The sequence below is a fragment of the Cricetulus griseus genome (assembly GCF_003668045.3).
Source record: "Cricetulus griseus strain 17A/GY chromosome 1 unlocalized genomic scaffold, alternate assembly CriGri-PICRH-1.0 chr1_0, whole genome shotgun sequence".
NCBI lineage: Eukaryota > Metazoa > Chordata > Mammalia > Rodentia > Cricetidae > Cricetulus > Cricetulus griseus.
Window position 1 is genome coordinate 222169787 of NW_023276806.1, and position 24712 is coordinate 222194498.

General features: G+C 40.4%; 2 protein-coding genes across 12 annotated transcripts in view; one reads left to right on the plus strand and one right to left on the minus strand.

Moving 5' to 3' along the window:
- Ankib1 (ankyrin repeat and IBR domain containing 1) overlaps nt 1–16771 on the minus strand; it is a 99979-nt gene extending 83208 nt beyond the window's left edge. For 3 of the 6 annotated variants that reach the window (XM_027389824.2, XM_027389823.2, XM_027389820.2), the window contains exon 1: nt 16647–16771. The gene's annotated coding sequence lies outside the window, so the exon portion shown is untranslated. The other 3 variants (XM_027389821.2, XM_035450883.1, XM_027389822.1) reach the window with 3 other exon arrangements.
- Nucleotides 16772–17589: 818 nt separating this feature from the next.
- The window catches only part of Krit1 (KRIT1 ankyrin repeat containing), a 32485-nt gene continuing 25362 nt past the window's right edge, over nt 17590–24712 (plus strand). For 3 of the 6 annotated variants that reach the window (XM_027389815.2, XM_027389817.2, XM_027389819.2), the window contains exons 1-4: nt 17590–17707; nt 20090–20193; nt 21343–21502; nt 23600–23692. In XM_027389815.2, the coding sequence (XP_027245616.1) occupies nt 20092–20193; nt 21343–21502; nt 23600–23692 (355 nt within the window). In that variant the 5' untranslated portion in view covers nt 17590–17707; nt 20090–20091. Of the gene's footprint in view, nt 17708–20065; nt 20194–21342; nt 21503–23599; nt 23693–23893; nt 24131–24712 lie in introns of those variants that run through there. The other 3 variants (XM_027389816.2, XM_027389818.2, XM_035450884.1) reach the window with 3 other exon arrangements.

Below are 24712 nucleotides of genomic sequence, written 5' to 3' on the forward strand. Positions count from 1 at the left end.
ACACTCCTAGTCCCCGTCCCCTGACCTTAGATCCACTGTCAATTAAAGAAACAGGTAAAAATAAACACTACATATAGAAGTTTAGGAATCTATAGTCAAATCTTTTCTAATTTTAAAAATTAACTTTAATATTTTGAAGCAGTGTTAAATGCTTAAAATTCTTTAAAAGTACTATTATAACTCTGAATGTATATTACAGGGAACTTAATTGCTGCCTAACTTATCTTCATTAATAATATACATACAAAATTAGTTTAAAGTTTGCAAAATAATTTTTAAAAGAATGAGTTCCCTAGAATTGCTTCACCACAAAATTATTTATATTATCTTTCTTAGAAAATATTTTATTCCACTATTGAATGTTTTACTCATTTTTTTTCCCTATGTATGGGTGTTTTACCTGTACATGACTTACATGCAATGTCCACAGAGACCAGAAGAGCAAGCTCTAGAGCTAAAGTTATGGATGGTTCTGAGCTGCTATTGGGTGTGGGATCCAACCCAGGGTTCCTAGGAAAGAGCTGCTGAGCCATTTTTCCAGCACCCCATTTAACCTTTCAAAGTCAATAAATCTTCCTAGCTCTGTTGTGTTCTCCACTCTTAACCTAAATGAATCTATTAGGTTAAATTAAGTTGAAATTATAATTTCAGCCTTGTTTGACTGAGGATATTCCACCATATTATATGGAGAAAAGCTGACATAGCAAGTTTAGAAGAGCTATATTTAAGAGGTCAGCCACAAGCCCTTTTCTAGTATCTGGTTGGTTGGATTTCAGAATTTCCAGTCATTTCTTCATTACAGTGGTTCAGGGTGCCTAAATTGCTTATTGAAAACAATGTAATATAGGGCTGGATAGCTGGCTCAGTAGTTAAGAACACTGGCTACTCTTCCAGAGGACCTGGGTTCAATTCCCAGCACCCACATGGTGGCTCACAACTGTTTGTACCTCCAGTTCCAATGGGTTTGACACCGTCACAATGTACAGAAAAAAAATCATTTAAAAATGTTTTGGTTAATGTTAAAAAGAAAAAAAAATGTAGTAAATTAGGGAGATGGTTCAGCAAGCACAGGTACTTGCCACCAGGCCTGACAATTTCCATTATGATGGAGAGAACCAACTCCTGCAAATTATCATCTGATCTGCATGTGTGTGCATATGCATAAACACACACACACACACACACACACACACACACACACACACCCCTACCTTAAATGTAGCATATACTAAGTAACTATTTTTCTTTGGGCATGACCTTTAGTAAAAGCCTTGGATATTGAGTCTGTGATGAACTTCTGTGGTAGGTTACACTGCACAAATGATGTCACAATTCAGTGCTAGAGGAATTAACACATCTGTGCCATTCCAGAGGTAGATGATTCCAAGAAGGTTGTCCTTATCATCCCATGTACTTATTTTCTCTTCTAATTCTGCTTTGAATCCTTTTGCTGAGTGCTGTGAGTCTGAATCACTTAAGTTTGGAGAATTTGATTTTTTGTTTTACCAAACAGGAGTAGGATATAGAGTTCACTTGTTCCCAAAAGTGGCCAAGAGAGAGAGAAAAAACAAAACTTTGAATAAACTTAAGAGGGAAAATGTTTCTGGAGTCTAGATGCTGCCATAGCAAGCAGCTCCACCTCTAGGCTGGTAAGAGTAAAAGAGTTTAAGATGGGTGGGTATGATGGCTCAGCAGAAAAGAACACTGGCTGCCAAGACTACCAAACAAAATTCAATGGCTGAGACACATATAGTAGAAGGGTAGGGGTCTTGTTAAAGTTGTCCTCTGCCCTCCACATATATGCTGTGGTGCACATGCACACACATAAGTAGATAAATAAATATCATAATTTTTTTAAATAAAGAGTTTAAGAAAGCCTGCTATCATTAGAACATTGTACACAGGGACTTAGCCTTATAGTCTAGACTTGCTGTTGAAAAAGGCTAGCTGCTAACATTTCTAGAACTATGAGTTAATAGGTCATAACTGTCCAGTCCTGACTCTAAGCTAAAACCTGTCACTGTCTGATGCAAGGCTATTTCAGCCTCAGCATGCACTCTGCTGAACTGAAAATAGGCACAGACTCATGAACAGAACACAGACTTGGAGGCTGCTGCAGATGTAGGACACTTTTCTATAGGCCTTAAACTATGAAAAACATTAATGGTATCAGCTGGATTGCCTGGGTCATGTGAAAATGCCACAGGAAAGGGCTGATTCCCCAATGAAATGATCTGTATTGGGTTGCTGATCAATTTTGCATTCCTAATACAAGACTACAGCATTCCTTACTTGCCGGTCGGTCTTCCAAGCTGGGGAGGGAACATAACAAGAAGTATGACCCTATCTATGGCTTACAAACACCCTGTTCTAAGTATCCCAATGAAAAGGAATATTTCTCCTTTTATAGAAAAACTTAATTCTAGGTAAAGGAAGAGTTTAATCTAGAGGAAATAGGCACAATCTATAGAACATACATAGAAGAAACAGGACATGGATTTAACAGGTACATTACCTGAAAGAATATAGAATACACATTTTCAATATGATTTCAAGGTTTAATTCACTGATTTTACAAGAAGATATTCATAGTCCCTTATAAAATAAAAAAAATACAAACATCTTCCTTCATTGTATTCTAATGCATTTTTAAGTACCTAGCAACTGTTAAATCCTTTCTCTGGCAAGAGTAACTCAACAGTTTTGAAGAAATTCCCTCTACCACAACTATGTCATGGTTTTTAGGACATTTACTGCAGGAGGAGAACAATTCACTGGAAAAATAATTGTTTTCCAAAGCTGATACTGAAACAATTAGGCACAAGTCAGTGGAGAAGCGCCTTGCACAGAAAGATTACAAATGTTCTCCTTTTGGCCTACTTTTTCAGGACCTGCTCTTGCCTGATGAATAAAACAGAACCACATGAGAGACATTCCTGCCTCTTCTCAGAGCCAAGCTTATAAATTACCTTGCACTTGAACTTGTTTCCTTCCCTCCTCCCTGCTGTTTTAAAGTACATCATTTGCAGAACAGAGACAGGGCTCTATTTACCTGTGTACAGTCTTCCTTTTTTTCTTTCACTTGTCTTACCCTCTCTCCACAGTACCAACTCCTTAGAATCCAGAAATGATGCCACTCTGAACATGGCAACAAAACAAACTATCCAACAAAACAAACAAAAAAACTCCCTCACAGGATGGCCTTCTCAGTAACTTCTTGGTCAAGTGTACATTCACACTAGGAAAAAAAAAATGAATTTGAACCCTTCCCCAAAGCTCACACTGGAGTCAAATTCCAGCCATACTAATGAAGTGAACAAACAGTTCTTAAAAGATGAAACACAAAATGTCCAATAAATGTGGGGAAACCGGTCAACATCACTAGCAATCAGGGAAATATAAAATAAAACCACCCTGAGTTTCCATAGCCTCCCCCAAGTCAGACTGGCCCTCATTAAGAAAAGAACAGATATTGGGGAAGATGCAGACAAAAGGGAACTCTTACTCAGTGCTGGTGAGAATGTAAATTAATCCAGCCACCATGAAAATCAGTATGGAGACTCCTCAAAAGACAAAAATTAGATCTATCATATGACCCAGCTATGCCTACCAAGTATTTACTCCAGAAATTCCAAGTCAGCATCACTGAGATACTTGTATATTGCTGAATAATGCATCATTATTCACAATAGGTAAATTATGGAATCAACGTGTGTGTAATAAAGGAATGGACAGAGATGTTATGTACATTTACAATGGAATTTTATCCAACTATGAAGAAGATGGAGATGGCTTAGTGGATAAAAGTGTTCACTCCCCACACATGATAGCCTGGTGACCTGAGTTCAATCCCTGGAGTCAACTTAAATGAGGAAGGAGAGAATCCACTTCACAAAAGTGTCCTCTGAACTGTACATGAGCTCCAGGGCATGGGTGCCATTCCTCAACATACATACACATCATATACACATACAAATAATAATAACAATAATAAATGGAATTATTTTTGAGACACTATGTAATTCTGGCTGGTCTTGAATGCAATAATATCCAACTGCCTTTACCTCTTGAGTGCTGAAATTAAAGGCATGTGCCACTATACCCAGCTAATAAATACTTTCAAAGAAAAAATTTTTATAAAAGACTGCAAATTTATACTATGTAAACATAAAATTGGTAAAGGAAAAATTTCACATCAATAGCTGAGCTTTGTTCATCTCTGAAGAAAAGAAATTGATAGTCAGAAGTGGTGGCCCAGGGCTATAATCCTGGCATTCAGTAGGCTGAGGCACAGGGCTTCCAGGAGTCTGAAAGCAGAAATAAATTATAAACAGTGAGCCCCATGAAAAAAGAATGGATTTAGGGAGGAGAGAGGGGAGGAGGGGGAAAGGAGAATGGGGAAAGAAGGGGTGAGGAGGATGGGAAAGTAGGGAAGAGAGGAGGAAAAGAAAGTGAAAGGAAGAAACAGATGCAAGTTACATGTTTACTATCATAAAGTTAAACTTCAGATGTTAATGAAAATGTTGCATAGTACAGCAGAAGTGAACTTCTCCTCTGTTCATAATGAGATGATCATGGTGAAGGGACCAGCCCCCCATTTCGGCAGCCATGACAGTAACACGTGCTCGCTATGACCTTGTCTTAGTCACTAGAGGTTAGGTGCTGCCTCGGAGACAAGGAACCAATCAGAAGTTAGCTGGTGGCACTATGCTTTACGGACAAGCTCACAGCAATGACGCACAAAGCATAGCAACCACCCTAGGAGGACCTGTGGGCCATAACAACCAGTTGACCCATCAACACAGGGCAAGCCCTCCAAGCCTGGAGGCACACCAATCCTGAGCCTGTGCGTACCCCTACACACTCCCCTTACGCTGCCCTACAAGATCTCTCGGCCGGTTCAAACTGTCTTTTGTAGCCAACCACCAGGGCGGGTGGACAAAAGACACGAGCTAACATGGGGTTAGCTTGTTAAATTACAATAAAGCCTCATGCAGTTTGCAGCAAGCTCTCGAATCTGCCTGGTGATTGGGGTGACTGCGGTTGTGGCCTGGGACCCTGGATACCTGAGTTTTCCGGGGGTCTAACAATGGTAAGACCTATTTTCACAGCATATATACTGTCTCTCATTTAATTCACACAATTTCACCTGCATTTTACAATAAACTAATAGATACTAGATAGGCTCTAGAGGCTTAGTTATTTTGGAAAGGTTTAATAGTAAACTGAGAAAATTCTAGAGAAAAGCCCCAGCTTGAATCCTGGCTTTTCCATTTAGAGTCTATTATATGTGTAGACATTCGAATTTTGGTTAGCATCTAGAATTCATTTATATTTCCATACATCTTCATTTGCTGATACTAAATCTTAAGTGTTAAATACATTCTATTGCTACAAGAATCAAATATAATTAAAGTTTTTCTTAAGTCTACTCTCTGTTATCAAGCCCATACACCTAAATTATCTCAAATTGGAAACTCTAGTATCAGAAAACAAAACTTGAATCCCATGTCTACTTAGTTTCAGATTTCACTTTATATCCCATACATCTTAATGAACAAAAGAAAGACATAAGACATGAATTTTTAAATGAGAGAAACAGAACAATTAAATATTCAAAGTAAAGATTTAGATGTGATTTTCTGGTTAACTTCTCAGAAAAAAGCTATACTTTTTTTTAGATATATAAACTTATGGGGAGAAAGTAGTTTTGGACCACCTACCATATGCCAGGTTATTCTATGTAATACAAATTCTAATAATCCAAAAAAACAAAACAAAACAAGAAAACCAACTCAGAGTCAGCTATCAGGGGGTGAAAACTAAATGATCAGAGAAGCAAAGTGGCCAGTCACTAGAGAGTTCTCACCTCTACCAATGCTCAGACCAAAGGTGTGATCCTGTTTTCAGACTGCCTCCTCAGACTGACTGCCTCAGAAGGCCATGTGCTCCTGTCTCCTCCCATCTTACATTCCTCTCTCTGCCCAGTCATAATCCCTTCCTCTATCCACCACCTTAGTGCTGGGATAAAAGGTGTGTCACTCCTTTGTGAGAGCTGTTTTTCTTTTAGAATGGATCAATTTTGTGTATCCCAGGGTGGACTTGAACAACAGAGATCTGTCTGCCTCTGTCTCCCAAATACTGGAATTAAAGGTGTGTGCCACCACTGCCTGGCCTCTATAAGCTAACTAGTGTGGCAAGCTTTGCACTCTAATCTTCAGACAAGGTTTATTTGTTAGATCATAAACAAAATAACACACATCCTGCAGAACAAAGCAACTGAATCACAGACCCATGGAATTTACACTTTACACACATAACATAAAGTGTCATTTCCAAACTACCAAGCTAGGAAAGAAAGAATGTAGCAATGCTTAAGAGTAATCTGGGAAAGCCAGGCATTGGTGGCGCATGCCTTTAATCCCTGCACTTGGGAGGCAGAGGCAGGCGGATCTCTGTGAGTTCGAGGCCAGCCTGGTCTCCAGAGTGAGTGCCAGGATAGGCTCCAAAGCTACACAGAGAAACCCTGTCTCGAACAAAAAAAGAGTAATCAGGGAAGACTTTACCAAGTGACATCTGAGTAAAGAGCTAAAGGAGGGAGGGAGTCAGGCACCATCTACAGGTAAAAATATTCCAAATAAAAAGAACAACCATGCATGTTCAAGTACAGAACTGTTGGGACCCATAAAAGTGACTCCATTGCATTTTGACTTAAGGTCAAAGAGTTTTTACCTGCCTTTCTCTTCCAAGGTGAAACAACAAGCATGTCTGGTCTAAGATGTAAATAGAACAGGATACTTGGCCTAGGATGTGGTTGCTGCATGTCCTGCCTAAACAACAGAATACTTAACTCAGGATATGGCTACTTGATGCTTTGGGTATTGAAGAGGTAATTACTCTTATTGTTCTTTGTATCATTGGAAAAAGTCTTTTGCCTTCTCCCCTTCTTTTGATAGGGATATAAAAGATCTTGAACAAGAAACTTGGACTGATCCTGGTATTCACCAGGTGCCCTCCTGACTCTATCTCTCATCTCTTGCCTATTCCTTTCCTCAATCCACACTTCTCCTCTCAGGTCGGCTGGACCCGACAGATGCCCCAGCAGTGTGGGATACTAGACAGAAAGGGAGCCAGACTGTGGTGAGGAGAGTGAGGAAGAAGTCAGAGAATGAACAGGAGCAGGTAAGTTCTTGGAAGGTTACTTTGAATTACTTAATTTTTATTCTAGGTGAAAAGGAAAGCTCCTGGAGGCTTTTTGCAAGGAGAGATGACCTGTTATATTTAATCTGGCTGGCTGATTGATGGGAGACTAATGGGGGTGGGGGAAGAAACAAGAAGCAGGAGACCATTTATGAAGTAGCTGTAGTAATCCAAGTGAAAGCTGACAGTAGGTAGCTTGAATGTAGGAAGTTGCAGTGATGGTGAGGAGTACTAACTCCAATTTGGGATGTGCTCTGGAAGTAAGAACGGAAAGAATTTGCCACCACCTTGACAGTGGAGTGAGAGTGGGAAGACAGTAAGAATGACTCTACAGCTCAGTCGAAACATCTGGAAGGCTGGAGTAATCAAGGTGGAGGACTGTAAGTATACAGTTTAAGTGAGAAGTGGGAGAGCGACTTGTATCTGGGACACTTATTAGGTGGTAAACACACAAACATTCAGATACGTAGCATGAACTCTAATTGGTCTCAATAATAAAAACTCAGAGTCAGCTCTCAGGGGGAGGGACCAGAGAAGCAGAGTGACCAGCCACTAGAGTTCTTACCTCTACTAATGCTCAGACCAAAGGGGTGATCCTGTCCCTATGAATCCTCAGACAGACTGCCCTGCCTTATATTCCTCTCTCCACCCAGCCACATACCTTCCTTTCTCCACCTCCTTAGTGCTGGAATTAAAGGTGTGAGCCACCACCCCTTGGCTTTGTTTCTTTTAGACTGGGTCAATTTTGTGTAGCCTAGAGTGGCCTTGAACTAATAGAGATCTGTCTGCCTCTGTCTCCCAAGTGCTGGGATTAAAGGTGTGTGCCACCACTGCCTGGCCTCTAAGGCTAACTAGTGTGCTTAGCTCTGCACTGATCTTCAGGCAAGGTTTATTTGTTAGATCATTAACAAAATAATCACAAGTCAGACGCTGAAGTGAAAAGTCTAAAGACAAGATTTGCCAATTTGCAATGTATACATAGAAATTACTTTTATAAAATATTATATAAAGTGACTTATTTCCCATATGTAGTTTTCCAATTTAAAAAGCTAAGATTTTCTCTTACCTGTTTAATGAACATTATTCATTATTTAATACCTATGTTAAATCAGAGCGAGAAAATCAATTATGGAAACAGAAATATATATATATATATATATATATATATATATATATATATATATATATATCTCCAGCAAGAATATATAAAGCATCAAAACAAAGTCAATCTGAGTTTCAGGTTACAAAATGGAACACTGACATCATAGTATGTGCTATATTTAAAAAATGGTCCTTAATGCATAACTGATGCTACCTAGATCCAAAAGTAAAACACACTAAATGGATGGGTCTTTTAGTCATATTCTGGCCAGCAGACAAACGACTCTCCCGAGGAAATGTACTGTACTTCCACTCCAGCACATCCCTTCATGATGCCACATTCATTTGCCTATGTCCACGTGCAACAGGCAAAGAAACTGCTAGCTAAAAGAACACTTGCTCCTCATTTGGGGCCAAAAGGTAACTAAAACGAATCAGGAGAAAAGCCTGGCATCTCTGCCTTCATTCTGTGCCTGTCACTTTCTTTGGGTCAGATTCCTGCTCAGCTCTATGGCGATATATTAGTAACTTAAAGACAATCTGGCTGGGAGTTGGTGGTGCACGCCTTTAATCCCAGGACTTGGGAGGCCAAGGCAGGAGAGTTGGAGAGCAGCCTGGTCTACAAGAGCTAGTTCCAGGACAGCCTCCAAAAGCCACAAGAGACCCTGTCCGAACCCCCCCCCCAAAAAACCCAAAACAAAACAAAAACAAAACAAAACAAAAATAAACAAATAAACAAAAACTATTAACAAAAAGTCAATTAGTTCTACATTTATCCAACCAGTCTCATTCCCTTTCAAGGCTGAAAGCACAAAGAATAATTAAAGTATTTTACCATTAATCTTAAAAAGCCTTGTCCCACACCTCAGTCTGTCCTCACTATTCTAAACCTACAGTCACCTTGGACTTCAGGAACAGTGAAGCCTTGTAGACAGATCACTCTAGGATGGGAACTGAGGCTGCTTCTCACTAGCAATAGGAAATACTTGATCAAATGATAAGGACTTCCCCAGAGTCCCTTACGGAAATAGAATAGAGATATATAACCCACTAGCAGAACACTGCGACCAAGAATACTGCTCTTACAGAGGACATAAGTTTGGTTCCCAGCACTCACACTGGGCAGGTTACGACCACCCATACCTCCAACTCTAGGGGATTCGATCCTCTTTTCTTGCCTCTATGGGCACCTGCACACATGCATAAATTTAAAAAATCATTTTAAAAACACAATTGTACGGAGTTCCTCATCTAAAGTACAAATCAGAGAATGAATTGAGAACTTTCTAAAATTCTCCAAGTGATTATATATAACTAGTAACATTCTAGAGACACAGGGAGAAAGAATTTAACTTCATACACTAGATAACAGAAATCCTAGCAGTACCTAGAAACTTGTTAGAAAGAACTTTTCAGGGCCCCACCAGATGCCCAGGACCAGAAACTTGGAAGTGGGGCCCAACATTCAGTGTACTGGTAAGCTATCTAGTGGCCCTGATGCATGGCCAACTTGAAGAAGTCTAGCTTAGAGCACTCAGGCTCTGTGTTCTCAGGGAGTCAGATGAAAAAGACTGTAAGACCATATAATCCTTGAACACTGGAATCATATTTCCCACTTTCTCTTGACTTATATATCTGGCATTTAATACATGGAATTTTTGAGTAGTAAAGAAAAATCAGATGTTCCCACTTCTTGGATTGCCCTATTTATCATCATTATATGATATTAAATTATCAGTCTAACCTTTAGTCTGGACCTCCATTCTTAGTCCTCCATATTATATATAAAAATGTTTTTCCACTCAGAATACCATGTTATATATTTTAGTGTTAGATCTGTGGCTGCCATGTCAAATGAAGTTTGGGGTATTAGTTTCACGTGCCAACATTAATCCCATACCAAGCATACCCTTTTCAGAAGTAGAGAGAACCTGAGCTGAAATAGCTATTCAATTTAAATGATTTGCTGTATTTGATTAGTTAGGAACAGGAAATCACCTTTATTTTTACAATTGCTTTGGGGAATTAAACATATCATCAAAACTACCAATGCCTTACTTACTTATTGGCAATAGTGCCCTTTTCTCACCCCTTATTCTGAACATTGAATATGGCAGGGGAAAAGAAGAATCTTGACATCGTAAGTGCTACTCAACTGCCCGATGGCATGGCATACCAGGCTAGCATCTGGTCTTCTACTGGCTTATCAGTTCAATAGCACGTTTCCCAGAAATTAATCTCAGCATGCTTCATTCATTTTCTGGCCAACACTTATCTTCCTGATTATACTACATTCCACACAAAGAGTGCCTGTAGAAAATCCCCAACTGAAAACTATTTTAATTGTATTCTAATCTTATTTCACAAGATTTCTGAGGTAGAGGCAACATACAGATAATGAGTCAAAGGGAAGGCAGTATAGAATGCATGGAAAGAACATGGTTTGAAAATATTGTACTTAATGGACTTCAGTATTTTTTTAACTTCTAAAATTACATTGATTTATATATGTGTACAAACACATTTTTAGTTATGTGTACTGTCAAAGGAAAACTTTCAGGAGTTGGTCCTCTCCTTCCACCATGTAATTCCTGAGGAATGATCTCATATTGGGAGGCCTAGCAGCAAACTCTAGCTAACCAGCCTTTAGCACAAGCCTTAACCAAGCTCCGTTGCCCTCACTTTATAAGACAGTAGCCACAGTACTAATATACTATCTTATACTGTTGATATCCAGACTATATTATAAAAACCAAAGGCCTTGAGAATAGGAATATATTTACACACAAATTTAATATCTAATAAATACAGGAACATATGTTAACATATTAGATGAACTTCCATTCTTTCTAGATCCCATACCTGATTAACTTTATCAAACAGCAAACACGATCTTGCCCAGTTCTATTTTAGAATATTATAACGGTAACTTGCCCTAAAGAAAATTCCCTGCAAAAGCTAGCACTTAAAAAACATCAGAGCTCCCCAACCCAAGTTATATGATGTCTAACTTGATTACAGGATGAGCTTACCACCTAAAGCCGTACTTCGGTGCTTATCTGCCTTCCTGGTTATGTGATAAACTCCTTGAGAACAAGAGCCGTCTCACACTCAAGGTCAGTTTGTCTTCATGGTGCTAGAGGTTAAACTTAGGGCTCAGCACTTGCTAGGCAAAAGCTCTGCCCCTGAGCCTTGCTCACTTTTTTATTAATACTTATATTTATTATTTTTGTTTCTGTGTGTGTGTGTGTGTGTGTGTGTGTGTGTGTGTGTGTGTGTGTGTGTGTGTGTGTATGTGTATGTATGCCACATGTGTTCAGGTGGTCACAGTAGCCAGAAGTGAGTAAAGAATTTTTAAAAATTCATCTTTAGTTCATATGCATTAGTATTCTGCCAGTGTGTACATATGTGTGATGGTGTCAGATTCCTGAAAATGGAGTTACAGAGAGTTGTGAGCAGCCATGTGGGTGCTGGGAATTGAACCTGGGTCCTCTGGAAGGGTAGCCAATGCTCTTAACTGCCGAGCCATCTATTCAGCCTCAGTCTTTTTTTTTTTTTTTTTTCCCCCGTGACAGGGTCTGTGTAGCTGGGATTAAAGGTGCGTGCCACCAATGCCCGGCTCAGCCCCAGTCTTATTTAATGTTTTTGTTTTGTTATTTTTTGTTGTTGTTGTTTTGTTTTTCTAGTTTTTCGAGACAGGGTTCCTCTGTGTAGCTTTGGAGTCTGTTCTGGAACCACCTCTTGTAGAACAGGCTGGTCTCGAACTCACAGAGATCCACCTGCCTCTGCCTCCCAAGTGCTGGGATTAAAGTGCACCACCACTGCCTGAGCCTTATTTAGCTTTATACTAGCTGCATTTTATACCTGCACATAAAAAATTTTTAGTTAACATTATTTATTTTGTACAATGATAAATTCCTGTGTTCCCCAAAATAACTGCTTCCAATTGGATGATATAATCAATCATGTTCATCTCTCTGTTTGTAAACAACTTAGTGTTTGGAGGGGTGGGACATGAAAACCTTTTAATCGTGGCAACTCAAGAGATTACAGAAAAAAGCTCTGAGTTCTAATCTAAATGTAAATATATGTCACATGAAGCCGAATCTGCATTATTTCTAAAAGAGAAAAACTTCATTCAAGAGAACTTGTTATGGAGGTCTTTTGTCCTGGCTCTGTTCTAGAGATGACTAGATATGATACTGACCCAGAGGCATGGATGATGAGAGAAGAAATAGAGAGAAGCTGTTACTCAGCCTGGAATGTCACCTTAAGAGCACTGGTGATAAAGATAGGGTGACTAACCAGAAAGACAAATGAGCATGTATTACTGACAGCACTGTGGAGCCACCATACTGCCCCAGACAGTCTACATCTGATTCTCACTGCTTAGGAAACATCTGTAATTTGTTGTTTGTTTGTTTTGTGAAGTTAGGAATACAGCTCAGCATACATTAATATAACTATAAATTTAAGGCCAGCCTGGAAAATGACTCAAAAACAAAAGAAAACAAAAGAGTATGTATATGAGCACATTACATATACATGTACAAACTATCTTCCCTAACCATGTCTAGTGAAAGGCCTTGAAACCACTCACACTCCAGCAGCAAAAAGCAGCATTCCCAAATCTCTGTTATAAATACCTGTCATCTTTACAAACTAAAAAGCAAAAGTAAGGTTCCTGTAGAAATGGCTGATTTCAGGGGTAGAGCAAGCAAAGCACAAGATGAATCAGAAACAATTTATTCTGCAAGAAAGGAAATGCACAGTGAACCCGATAGGAGCATGATAAATGGGCATAGCAGCCAGTTTAAAGATGCTCCCCTGACTAACCTGGGGAAAACTGAAATAGCACAATACATGAAAATAGTCACAATTTTGGAATTTATTTCCACAATTATATCTTGTTACATTCGTGGCTAATGACATGGTCTGCCACTGTATGCCTCTGGGTAAGAGTCACTGGGAAGGGCATGGCATGTTGGTATTTCTTTCAGTAAAACATCACTTACCTGGGGTGCGGGGGCATGAGGAAATATTTCATAGTTCTAGGATGAGGGTTATGCTAGAAAATGCAGGTGTATATTTGACAAAATTGCTAATGACTTGGAAGATGGGGAAACTGAGGCCAAAGATGTCTGAAAAAAAATTAACATAGTATGCATTCCTGAAGGGTAGTATGTGGCTTGTATAACAGGGCTTTGCTTTTAGAAAGCAGACACTGTAGTATTTCAGGGTAAAAGCACACATGCCTGAAGCTTCCTCACAATGTTACAAAAGACTGATAAAACTCTATGTGTTGAACATATGTATTTATGCATGGAGACAAAAATGGTAAGCAATTAAAGAACTGTAGCAGAATATTAACAGTGAAAGAAATCTGAATGAAGGAATACAATGGCAGTTCTTTGTATTGCTAACATTTTATGAATTTAAAATTACTTCTAATTCAAGTCATCTGAAATCATTTCAAAACTATTGTTAAAAATCTGAAAGCTGTAATGTATAATACCTGCCGGTAGAAAAGAATGGGATACAGCTATCAGTGTCTGTGACCAGAAACAGAATGAAAACTTATGTTTAAACTATTTACACCTTCCTTTACCATACTGACTAGATGCATTAACAAGGAAGGTAATTGTTTTACATCTTTCATTTACTAAAGGCATCTGATAGGCTTTTTCCGTCATGGATTTTAAGGGGATATTTTACAGCTCAATGATAAAGAGTATGTGGTGTGTGTGTGTGTGTGTGTGTGTGTGTGTGTGTGTGAGAGAGAGAGAGAGAGAGAGAGAGAGAGAGAGAGAGAGAGAGAGAGAGAGAGAGAGGCAGGTCAGAAAAGTAGCAAATGTTGCTGTTTTTTTTTTTAAGAATTCAAGAATCATTAAGGATATGTTATATAATCTCAAAAACAGAAAAGCATGTAATTAGTGATAAAGGACATCGGCCAAAAGAAGAACAAGCCATTAATGGATTTTGATTTTTTTAAAATGAGCAACATGTTTATAATACAAATGAAGCTTTGGAAAAAAGTATCAACAGCAGAAAATCTGAACTGTATAGAAATGTTGCTAACCCATAAATCCTACTAGTCAAGTCTGAATGAGTATTTTCATTGCAGAACCAAAACTCTCAAGGCCTTTAGACACAATCATAGTCAAACATCTAGATTGGTAAATTCAATGAGAAAAGGAAATCTTGATATAAATATCTGTAGAGGCAGAACATAAACCCTGATCTTCACACACAGTTCACTAAAGGTTTAATGAGGCAAAGTAATAAAATAAGCAGGAAAGTGAAGTTTTTAGGGTGGGGAAGAGGCAGTTTGAAGAAAATAAACGGTAAAGTCCAAAAGTCACTGTTTCCCAAGTTAGGTCATTTTGAGAAGGTACATAAGATACCTAAGCATTTTTAGGATAATGCAGAGAAACTTCACGAGGCTGAGATAATACTGAACTGACTCTCAAAATCTTTTTTTTTTGACAAATATGTCCCATATAAAACTTAGTATTTGAAAGAAACACTTAAACATTTAACCTAGATGAATGATGATTTATGTACCCTCAAAGGGAAAAAACTATTCAAAGCACTGAGGAGAGTTTTTCACTTCCATTCATGGAGATTCAGAGAAACTTAATTCATACTTTTTCCATCAACTGTAACCACCCATATAAGAAAATGTCTTTGATCTTTTACCTACAGGTAAGCTGTATAAATAAATGCACGTCACTTTCATAAGTGAGCACACCCAGGAAAGGAGGAGGAAAGACAATCAAGCCTCTCAGAATTGAAGAGTGCCACAGCAGTATAAGAGTGGCTAACCAAATTTTATCTTCATAGCTCAGATGCACCTGTTACAGCCCTCACTTTGTAAGACTGCATGCATGGTTTCAGGACACTTTCACAGCATAAACTCGGGATTTTCAGAGCTGTGAGAGAGGGATCAAATAAATGAGATAGGAAAATACAGTTCTATTTTTCCTTCTTTGCCCCAAAGATAATAGAAATCAGTGGGCTTTTAAGACAAGATTGTGCCGTGTAACTGCCCGTTCCCTCAGGAACACACTCAAATCTTCTCATTCAGAAGCTGACTGTGCAGAGAACGGAAGCCACACCTTCAACGATGCACTCAAGTCTGCACAGTGTCGGGCTTCTGTGAGAAGGAAAGTCCATTTCCAGAAAGACAATTGGATCTACATCTTCTGAGCCTGCTTCAAACTAAGGCCTGTGAAGTGTAAAGTTACACAATCAACTGCCAAAAGGAATTTTTGGGGGGAGGGATGACAAAACCTATCTATCGTTCTTAAATAATAATTTTCAAGGATAAAAAAATCATCAATGCTACTGCACCACCTCAGAGTAGTTTACAGACTAATAACAGAGCCTGCAAGGTACAGTGCACCATTATTTTGAGATTATACTTCCTTTCTATGAAAGTAGTAAATGCATGAGGCACATGACAGCTATTCTCCAATCACTGACAGCACTAAAATTATATTTTAATCTAATTTCTGGAAAGTTCTGCTGAAGCAGCCTAAACACACACACACACACACACACACACACACACACACACACACACAAATTTAATGAGGAAGAGACCAGTCAAATAGTAATCAAAATGGTCAGAAATTAACAGTATCCAGAGCATACTAACTAAAAATTCCGGGGGGTTCACATACGCTCTTCAGATTTACCAGTGAGACTTTCCTGGGATGGGGCGTTAGGATGTTTCAACATGCCACTCCAGATGAATGGAGCTTGAGAGGCGAAAACCTCTCCAGGAGCTGCTTCGTTACAGTTCCAGCTCCAATTTCCTCGGACTCAAACTATCCGTGGAAGAACAGTTCACACAAACGAGGATTCGACGGAGGGTACAGAGGAGCGTCCATCCTTTGGTTTGGGCGGCCAAACCAAACCAACCTAAAAGGTTCAGCGGTGCCATCTACTTTGTACCCATCCCCATCCGTGATAGTCCCGCGGGGCACTCTGAACCTCTCGGGACTTGCGGTCCGCGGAGGCAGTGAGCTCTGGGCTTCTACAGAGAACCGCGGAGGGCGCGGATCTTCTGAGGGCAGAGGGACAAAGCGGTGTAGACGTGTGTGGTGTGTGGAGGATGGGGCGCGCCCCGCGAAGGGAAGCGGGGAGGCTTTGCAAATCCGTGAGCGCGAGAAACCCCGTGGGGGTTACACAGGATGCTGTTACCTGCTCGGGGACTGGGGGACACCGGGGACGACGACGGGCACACTCGCCAGAGACACGGCAAGGGCGTGAGCCGGAGGCAGCGACACAGCAGCCCCGGCCGGAGCCGAGCGGAGCCGAGCCGCGGAGCGGAGACTTACGGTTACTTCTCCCGGTGGGGACCGGGGTCGCGTGGATCCCGCAGGTCCGCAGGGCTTCCTGCGCCGCCGCCGCCGCCACTCTGCCTCTCGTGCCAGGCGGGTCACCTCGGCTCCGCTCCGCGCCCACCCACCCGCCCGCCCGCCCGCCGGCCGCCAGCGGCTGCGGGAGCCCGAGGATGTGCGCTGGGAGGCCCGCGGGAAGCGCTGCGGGAGCCCGACGCGCCGGGCGAGCTCACGCCGGGCGGGCGCCCCCCATCTTCCCCGGCTGCGCGCCGCGGCTCTCGGGGTGGGAGGAGGGGGCGGTGACGCCGGCCTCCGGCGCTCGCTCAAGTCCAGCGCATGGTCGAGCCGGGTGCGCGCGCAGTCGCCGGGGCCGAACGCTCCCCCTCCCAGCGCCCGAGCTCCGCCGCGGCCGACAGCGCGGGGCTCACAGCCGCCGGGCTTCCTCCGACCCCCCGCTCCAGACAGCTGCGGCCGCTGCACCGAGTGGCACCAACCGGCACGAACGGCGGCGGCACCCAGCACACCGACCCGGAAGCTTTTCCGCCGCAAACCTCCAGCCAGCAGGCTGGGGCGGGCGGGGCGGGGCGGGCGCGGGGTGGAGGGCGGGGCGTAACCCCGGAAGTTATCTCCCCGGCGCCGCCGGTCGCGGCGGGACGGCAAGCTGAGGCCTTGGTAGTCTGGCGAGTTCGTCTGGGGAGCTGAAAGGGGCAGAGGAGAGGGAAGGGCAGCGGGGAGCGGGTGTCCGGAGCCCCGAACTCTCGGGGCGGGCGGCTTCGGGGACGGCCGAGGGGCTTCGCGCACCCAGGAAATTGGCTCGGGCCTCCGGGGCGCGCGCGCGGCCGAAGGCATGAGAAAGCGGTGAGGGCCCCTGGGTCCCCGGCTGCTGCTGCTGCTGCTGCCGCGCCGCCGCCGCCGCCGCCGCCCGCCGCCGCCGCCGCGCGCCGCCGCCGCCGCGCCGCCGCCGCCGCGCCGCCGCCGCCGCCGCCGCCGCCCGCCCGGTCCGCCCGGCCCCGGGACTTGGATGTAGCGGCCCGTCGGAAGCTCGGCCGCTCGCTCGGGTGAGTCTCCCCGGTTCCCCTCGCGGGAACGAGGACAGAGGCGCCGTCCCGGCTCCAGCCAGCGAAAGCGCGAGGGACGCCGAAGCGCTCTCCCCCGCTCGGTTCTGCGGGGCGAGGAGCGCCGCTGCTCCCGAGCAGAGAGCGAGGGGAGGCGCGGGCGTCTTTGGGGTGAGCGCCCCGGGGCAGGGGACGCCTCCCCGGGCAGAACGTTATCAGTTGTGCCCGCAAGCGAGCCATGCCCGGCTTGTCGCTGGCATCTCCTGTCTTTTTCCCTGCTTTCCGAGTTCTTTTCCATTATGTTTTGTTTTGCTTTGTGTTTCTCTCTTGCTTTCTTGGCGGTCCCCGCCCCTCGGTGTTTTTATCTTCAGATTTCTGCCTCAAGATTTCAGTTCCATTCCTGTCCCGCTCTCCCAGAGAACTTACCGTGTCTTTACTGTTTGTTTGTGAACAGACCAGCTGACCCACAAAGGATTATATTATTATTATTATTATTATTATTATTATTATTATCCCAGCTGTGGGCACTCTTGACAATTGCCCGCCTCTCCTTTCTGGATCTTAAGGATAAGCAAAAAAAAAAAAAACCTTTCCCAGTTATGAACCGTCTCCACTTACATAAGTCCTCAGTATTTAGGCAGCATATTATTTATGCCTGAGCATTTTCTCCAGTGCAGTGAGCTCTCTCTCTCTCTCTCTCTCTCTCTCTCTCTCTCTCTCTCTCTCTCTCTCTCTCTCTCCTCCCTCTCTCCCTCTCTCCCTCTCTCCCTCTCTCCCTCTCCCCCTCCCGCCCTCCCTGTGTTTCTTTTGACTAGTTCTCTTTTCCTATCATTATGTGTTTCTGCTGCACCAGCCTTACCTTCACGGCTGGTAGCTTGTTATTTTCCTGGCTTCAACCTTTGTTTCTTGATATTTCCATTGGAAGCCTATTTTAAATGTTCCAGTACGAATACTTCTTGAGAACCAATTTTAAGAATGTTTGGGGAATATGTTACTAGTGAAATGTTTTTAAATATATGATAGGTGTTAACAAATAAAACACTGTAAATAGACGTTTTCTTGTCATGCATTCCTTGAGACAATTTACTTTAAATTCCGTGTAGTTAACAGCTACTTAATCTCTCCTTTAGGTGCTTTACAGAAAGCATTGTTTTCTGTAATTGTCATGTATTCTGTACAGTTTCTCTACAATGCAGTGCCTTTTAAAGAAGTTTGCAGTCTTAAGGCGGCCGTAAATCGTATTATTTACTTTATTATGTTTTGGTCATTGTTAATCTGAGATGAAAAGAATTGCTAAACAAGTTTTTGAGAAAAGCCTTTTTTTCACATTCTGTAAACAGCTCTTTTGCATGTAGTGGGTTTTTAGACTGATCTTATTAAATGTTTGAATGGAAAAAAAATTCCATGAACTATAGAATGGAAATTAATCTGTTCATAAAACTTTAAACAAAATGAAATGTCTTCATCCTTATGTTTCACTCTAACTTCTTCATCGAAATACCTTAGTTTCTTTGGTTCAAAATAAATTGAAACTTTTGTAATTAAAAATAGTTTAATTAAGACAAACATTTGTGAAGAAATACTTGTTAAGCTTTTATATTAAATTTTATTTAACGTGGCAAAAGTTACTGTATTTTAAAAGAATTTCATTTTCATAAAATTTTCAAAATAAGGCATTTTTTAATTTTAGGAAAGTGAGTTAGGGCATCAAAGTGACATCAGTTGCATCTGAGAAAACAGAATACGTGTGTATTCTCTTTTGAAAATGCTTTTTTTCCCCTATCCTGGGAGTTGAAGCAGTAAGGGACTCATTAAATATGAAAAGACCATTTTAATGCCTAATGGGCCTTTTAAAAAATTAAAGAAAGTTCATGTCAATGTGACTAGAAAAGAAACCCTTTGGTAGATGTTCTTTTAGAAATTTACTGGTATATCACTGAGAGGAACATTTAAAAGCCAAAAAGATAAAAGATATTCAATCCAAGAGAAGCTTTTTAGTGTACTTGTGAAAAAGTAATAGCGCTGGTCAAAGAGAACATTGGCAAGCAAGTATATAGCTGAAATCCAATTACTTTTCCAAAATTGCCCAATGGAGACTTAAAAAAATAGTTTTTGGGGGAAAGGGAGGAATATATATATCTCAACACAGTGAATATATTTAGAAAAAAAAAAACTTTGGGTAATCTAGGGAATTGATAACGGAAATGGAAAAGATTTCTTTTGTACTGACCACATGGTTCACATCTATGACGAGCATCTCCAGAGAAAGTTAGGATGACCTAACTAAATCAAATGTTTTCTTGCTGAGAGCTATGGAGTGTCAGTAGGTATTTCAACAGTTATGTCGTTTACTCTTCCAAGGACCTTTTTGTTTGTTTTATAAAGCAATGGGAAATCCAGAAAACATAGAAGATGCATATGTTGCGGTTATCCGTCCAAAGAATGTTGCCAGTCTCAACTCTCGGGAATACAGAGCTAAGTCCTATGAAGTGAGAAAATTTAATGCCATTTGATTTCTACCGTTGAATGTCTTTCTGTATTATCATTTACATAGAGAGCATTTTGAGCATCTAGTCTCGATCTCGACCCAATGGTATTTTTTCTGTTGGATACGCTTCAGTAACTTGGCATTTATTACATGTGTCGATTATTTGACAAAAAGCTATTTGAGGGAGGGGCTCAGCTGTAGATGAGTTGATAGAGTGCTTAGCAAGCATGCAGAAAGGTCTGAGTTTGAAACCCAGCACTGCATAAAACCAAGCAGTGTGAACCATGGCTACAGAGGGAGCTTGAGGCCAGCCAGAGTTGCATGAGACCCTGCCTTACAAATGAAAGGGAGAAGTAAAGCAAAGGAGTGTTTTTTGTTTGTTTGTTTGTTTGTTTGTTTTACATGACAGAGATTCTCTGTGTGTAGCCATGGCTGCCCTGGAACTCACTTTGTACACCAGGCTGGCTTTGAACTCAGATCTGCCTGTCTCTGCCTCCTGAATTCTGGGATTAATGGTGTGCACCACCATGCCCAGCTCATGATTTTCTTAAGTTTATTTACTTAGGTTTTTATATAATTGTGGAATAACTCAAAATTAAAAATTTAATGAAGAATCGATTTACTCAGACTTTGAGTATAAAGATTGATATGGTTATTTTCAGATTATTTTTTAACAATTTATTATTTTACCTTAAATCATTTGACTGCTTTAAGCAGTCAAATAACTTTTCTGTAGTCATATACAGATTAGTAAATGTGTAATTGGGGCAGTTATATCTGTGTGTGTGTGTGTGTGTTACAGTTATTACATATATAAATAAAACTGAATTGTATTTTTTCTGTATAACAGATTTATAGCCTAATTTTTCTAACATTTGGCTTAAACTGCTTTGGTAAGGTTGTCTGAAGCCATTCCCCAATTTCGTTGTACTATAGACTGACTTGGGAAACTACTTGTAGTAGGAGCCCATTCCTTATGCGTTCTGACTTGATAGGTCCAGAGAAGAGACTAGCATTGGCATTACTTTAAAGCCTTATAGCTTATTCTGTAATATGCACCTAGGGATGAGAAAGGCTGTCAGGTTATAATATAGTATTCTAGGGCAAGTGAATTTTAAACTTTGTATTAATGCCGTTTTTCTCATCTAAGATTTTATTGCATGAAGTTCCAATTGAAGGGCAGAAAAAAAAGAGAAAGAAAGTTTTGCTGGAAACTAAACTTCAAGGCAACAGTGAAATAGCACAAGGCATATTGGATTATGTAGTAGAAACTACCAAACCAATTTCTCCTGCAAACCAGGGGATCAGAGGTAGGAAACTTTCTCTCTTCCTATAGCTAACAGTTTGTTTTCAGTAGTAAAAAGAAAAATTTGTTGGTTTTTTGGGGGGATGGGTTAATTTTTTTTGTTTATTTTGTTCACTGTGTAACCCTACCTGGACTGGAACTCAATATGTAGACTAGGCTGGTCTTGGGCTTGCAGAGGTCTGTCTCCTTCTGCTCCTGAATGTGAGAATTAAAGACTGGTGCTGTTGTGCCTAGCCCAGATAAATAAGTTTTTTAAATATTTTAAAAACCAGTTTCTTTTTATGTTTCTTTCCATTTGAAAAAGAAGGAAGACCTCAGGAAGTTGTTAAACTGTACTCCAGATCCTTGAAGAAGTAACTTCAGTGGAATTTTATTAGCAAGTATTAATTTTACAAACTAGATTTAATTATAGAATTTTCTAGTATATACTATGTATTTCTCATATTCACTGTTGCAGTTTAGTCCCCTCTCCACCCTGCTCTGGTCCTCTGCTTCATGAAGATAACTAATTTCTGTAGAACCCAAACCCTGTAAGGAAGTGCAGTGTTAGTGATGTATTCATTGAGAGACTGCAGAGTGCTTTTACTAGCTGTATGGTTTTCTAGATAATTATCTCTGAGCTATTACTTTTATTTCTACCAGACAGAAGAAATAACAATAACCCTCTCTCTATGGCTAAATGAAACATAATATTCATGGATTAATCAGCCAAAAAAAAAATCTTTAAGTTACCAAGATAAAACAGTTTTCTTCTCATTTTGGTCATAGGAAAGAAGAGATCCTAAAAAAAAAAAACCTGAAAAAGTATTGTAAAAGTACTAATCTTGGCCAGGCAGTGGTGGCATATGCCATTGATCCCAGCACTCTGGAGGCAGAGGCAGGTGGATCTTTGTGAGTTCAAGACGCAAGTTACTGAAAAGTGGTTGCCTATTTTTAGCCTCGTAAGAAACAGAGAGAAGGCTGAAGGTACAACATTTATAAACTGCGTATATGCTATGATTTAAAAAGGAAAGTATTCAGGTGGCTCAGTAGCTGCTTTTATAGAGGACTCAGTTTCAATTTTCAGTATCCATATGGTGGCCCACAACTGTCTGTGACTCCCACTCATAAGAAGTTTCTAGTACATTAAAATATGCCCTGAATCTATTAGTTGATTGTCTATATGTTGATCCTGTAATATCAAAATTTGCCAACATTTGTTTTGTTTTTTTAATTACAAACTTTGAATGAGTGCATATGTGCCTAAATGCTCATTTGTGTGTGCGAGTATGGGTCATACTTGTACCACAGCTCATGTGTGGAGGTGCAAGGACAACCTTGAGTGTCTCTGTCCTTGCCTTCCACCTTGTTTGATAAAGGATTTCTTGATTGCTACAGTTGCATACACCAGACTAGTTGGCCCTTAAACTCCTGGGACTTCTATCTACATCTCCCACGTTGCTATAGAGCACTAGGATTATAGGCACACATGAATGTGCCCAGATTTACATGGGTTCTAAGAATTCTCACACTTATGCAGCAAATACTTTACTGCCTGAGTCATCTCCCCCAACTGCCAGAATTATCAGTTTTTATTAGTGCATATAATATAATATAATATGGCTATCTTTTTATGTTTTGAGTTCCTTTTCTAAAGTCTTTATTTTCTTTGGTCTTTTTGTATATGTTTTTAAATTTTATTAATGTTAATTATTAACAAAACTTTATATATGAAATATATTATGTACATATTTGATATAGAATTACTTTAAATTTTAAATTTTATTTATTTTTGTGATGCATTGCAAGACCCTTGCTCCTGTTGGACAAGTATTATATCAATAAGGGGTGTCTCCAACCCCTAAAAACTTGTTTGCTAATCCTGAAGGCAATTTGTAAGATTTAAGTATCTATTATCTTCAGCCAAGTGTGATGGTTAGCACCTGTAATCTTGACACTTGGAAGGCTGAGGCAACAGGATCATGAGTTAAAGGCTGACTTGGGCTACAGTGAAGACCCTGTCTCAGCAAAGCAAAGAAGCAAGCAAAACATTCTCTTATTTCATCTTTGCTTCTTTTTTTTTTTTTTTTTTTTTTTTTTTTTTTTTTTTTTTTGCAATTAGGAAAACGAGTGGTACTAATGAAGAAATTTCCTCTGGATGGAGAGAAAACCGGCAGGGAAGCAGCACTTTTTATTGTTCCATCCGTTGTCAAAGGTAATCTAAATTTAGACTTTTTAGGTATTTTGAATGTTAATTAGAAATTTACTGAAGTATTTAGGAGTATATATTTGTAGTTACTACTGTAATATTGTTATATGTACTTTTAACAGAAGAAAAATGTCATATATATTTTAATTTCAAGATAATATATAGGTTTCTTGGCTAATTCATAATGTTTTCATTTCCATTTTTAAGATGGAGATGTGAAGAGAGAAGGAGTAATTGAAATTAAAAGTATTCAAGTTAAAGAGCTAGAGAGATGGTACATCAATTAAGAACACTAATTATGCTTCTGGAGGACCCTAAGTCAATTCCCATCATTAAAACTGTGGGTCACAACCATCTGCCACTCCAATTCTAGGAGATCCAGCTGTGGTGATGTTTTGTTTACGATCTAACAAATAAAGCTTGCCTAAGGATCAGAGCACAGAGGTAACCATGCTAGTTAGCCATAGAGGCCAGGCAGTGGTGGTGCACACCTTTAATCCCAGCATTTAGGAGGCAGAGTCAGGCAGATCTCTGCATTCAAGGCTAGCTTGGTCTACAAAGTGAGTTTCTGGACAGCCAGAGCTACACAGAGAAACCTTGTCTTGAAAGAGAGAAAGAAAGAAAAGAAGGAAGGAAGGAAGAGAAAAGAAGGAAGGAAAAGAAATAAAAATGATTATAAAGAAATTTTTCAACGGATATACTATTAATAACCTAAAAATAGATATAATTGTAATTCTAAATTACTCTACCCAGTAGTATTGATAACATATATGGAACATAAAGCTAATAAAAAATTTTAAATTGAGCTTTGGACATCCTGGAATGATAGAAAGCAATTTTCAGTTTCATTGCAGATTCTATTGTTAATTCATTTTGAGACTTTGGGCAATCTTAAGATTTAATATTTTAACTATATGTAACTAGATATAATATTATTCCATGTTCTCACTTGATTCATAGTATAGAGAGAATTCATTAAGGTATTTGATATGAATTACTTTAGAAACCATAGTGTTGGCCTCGTGT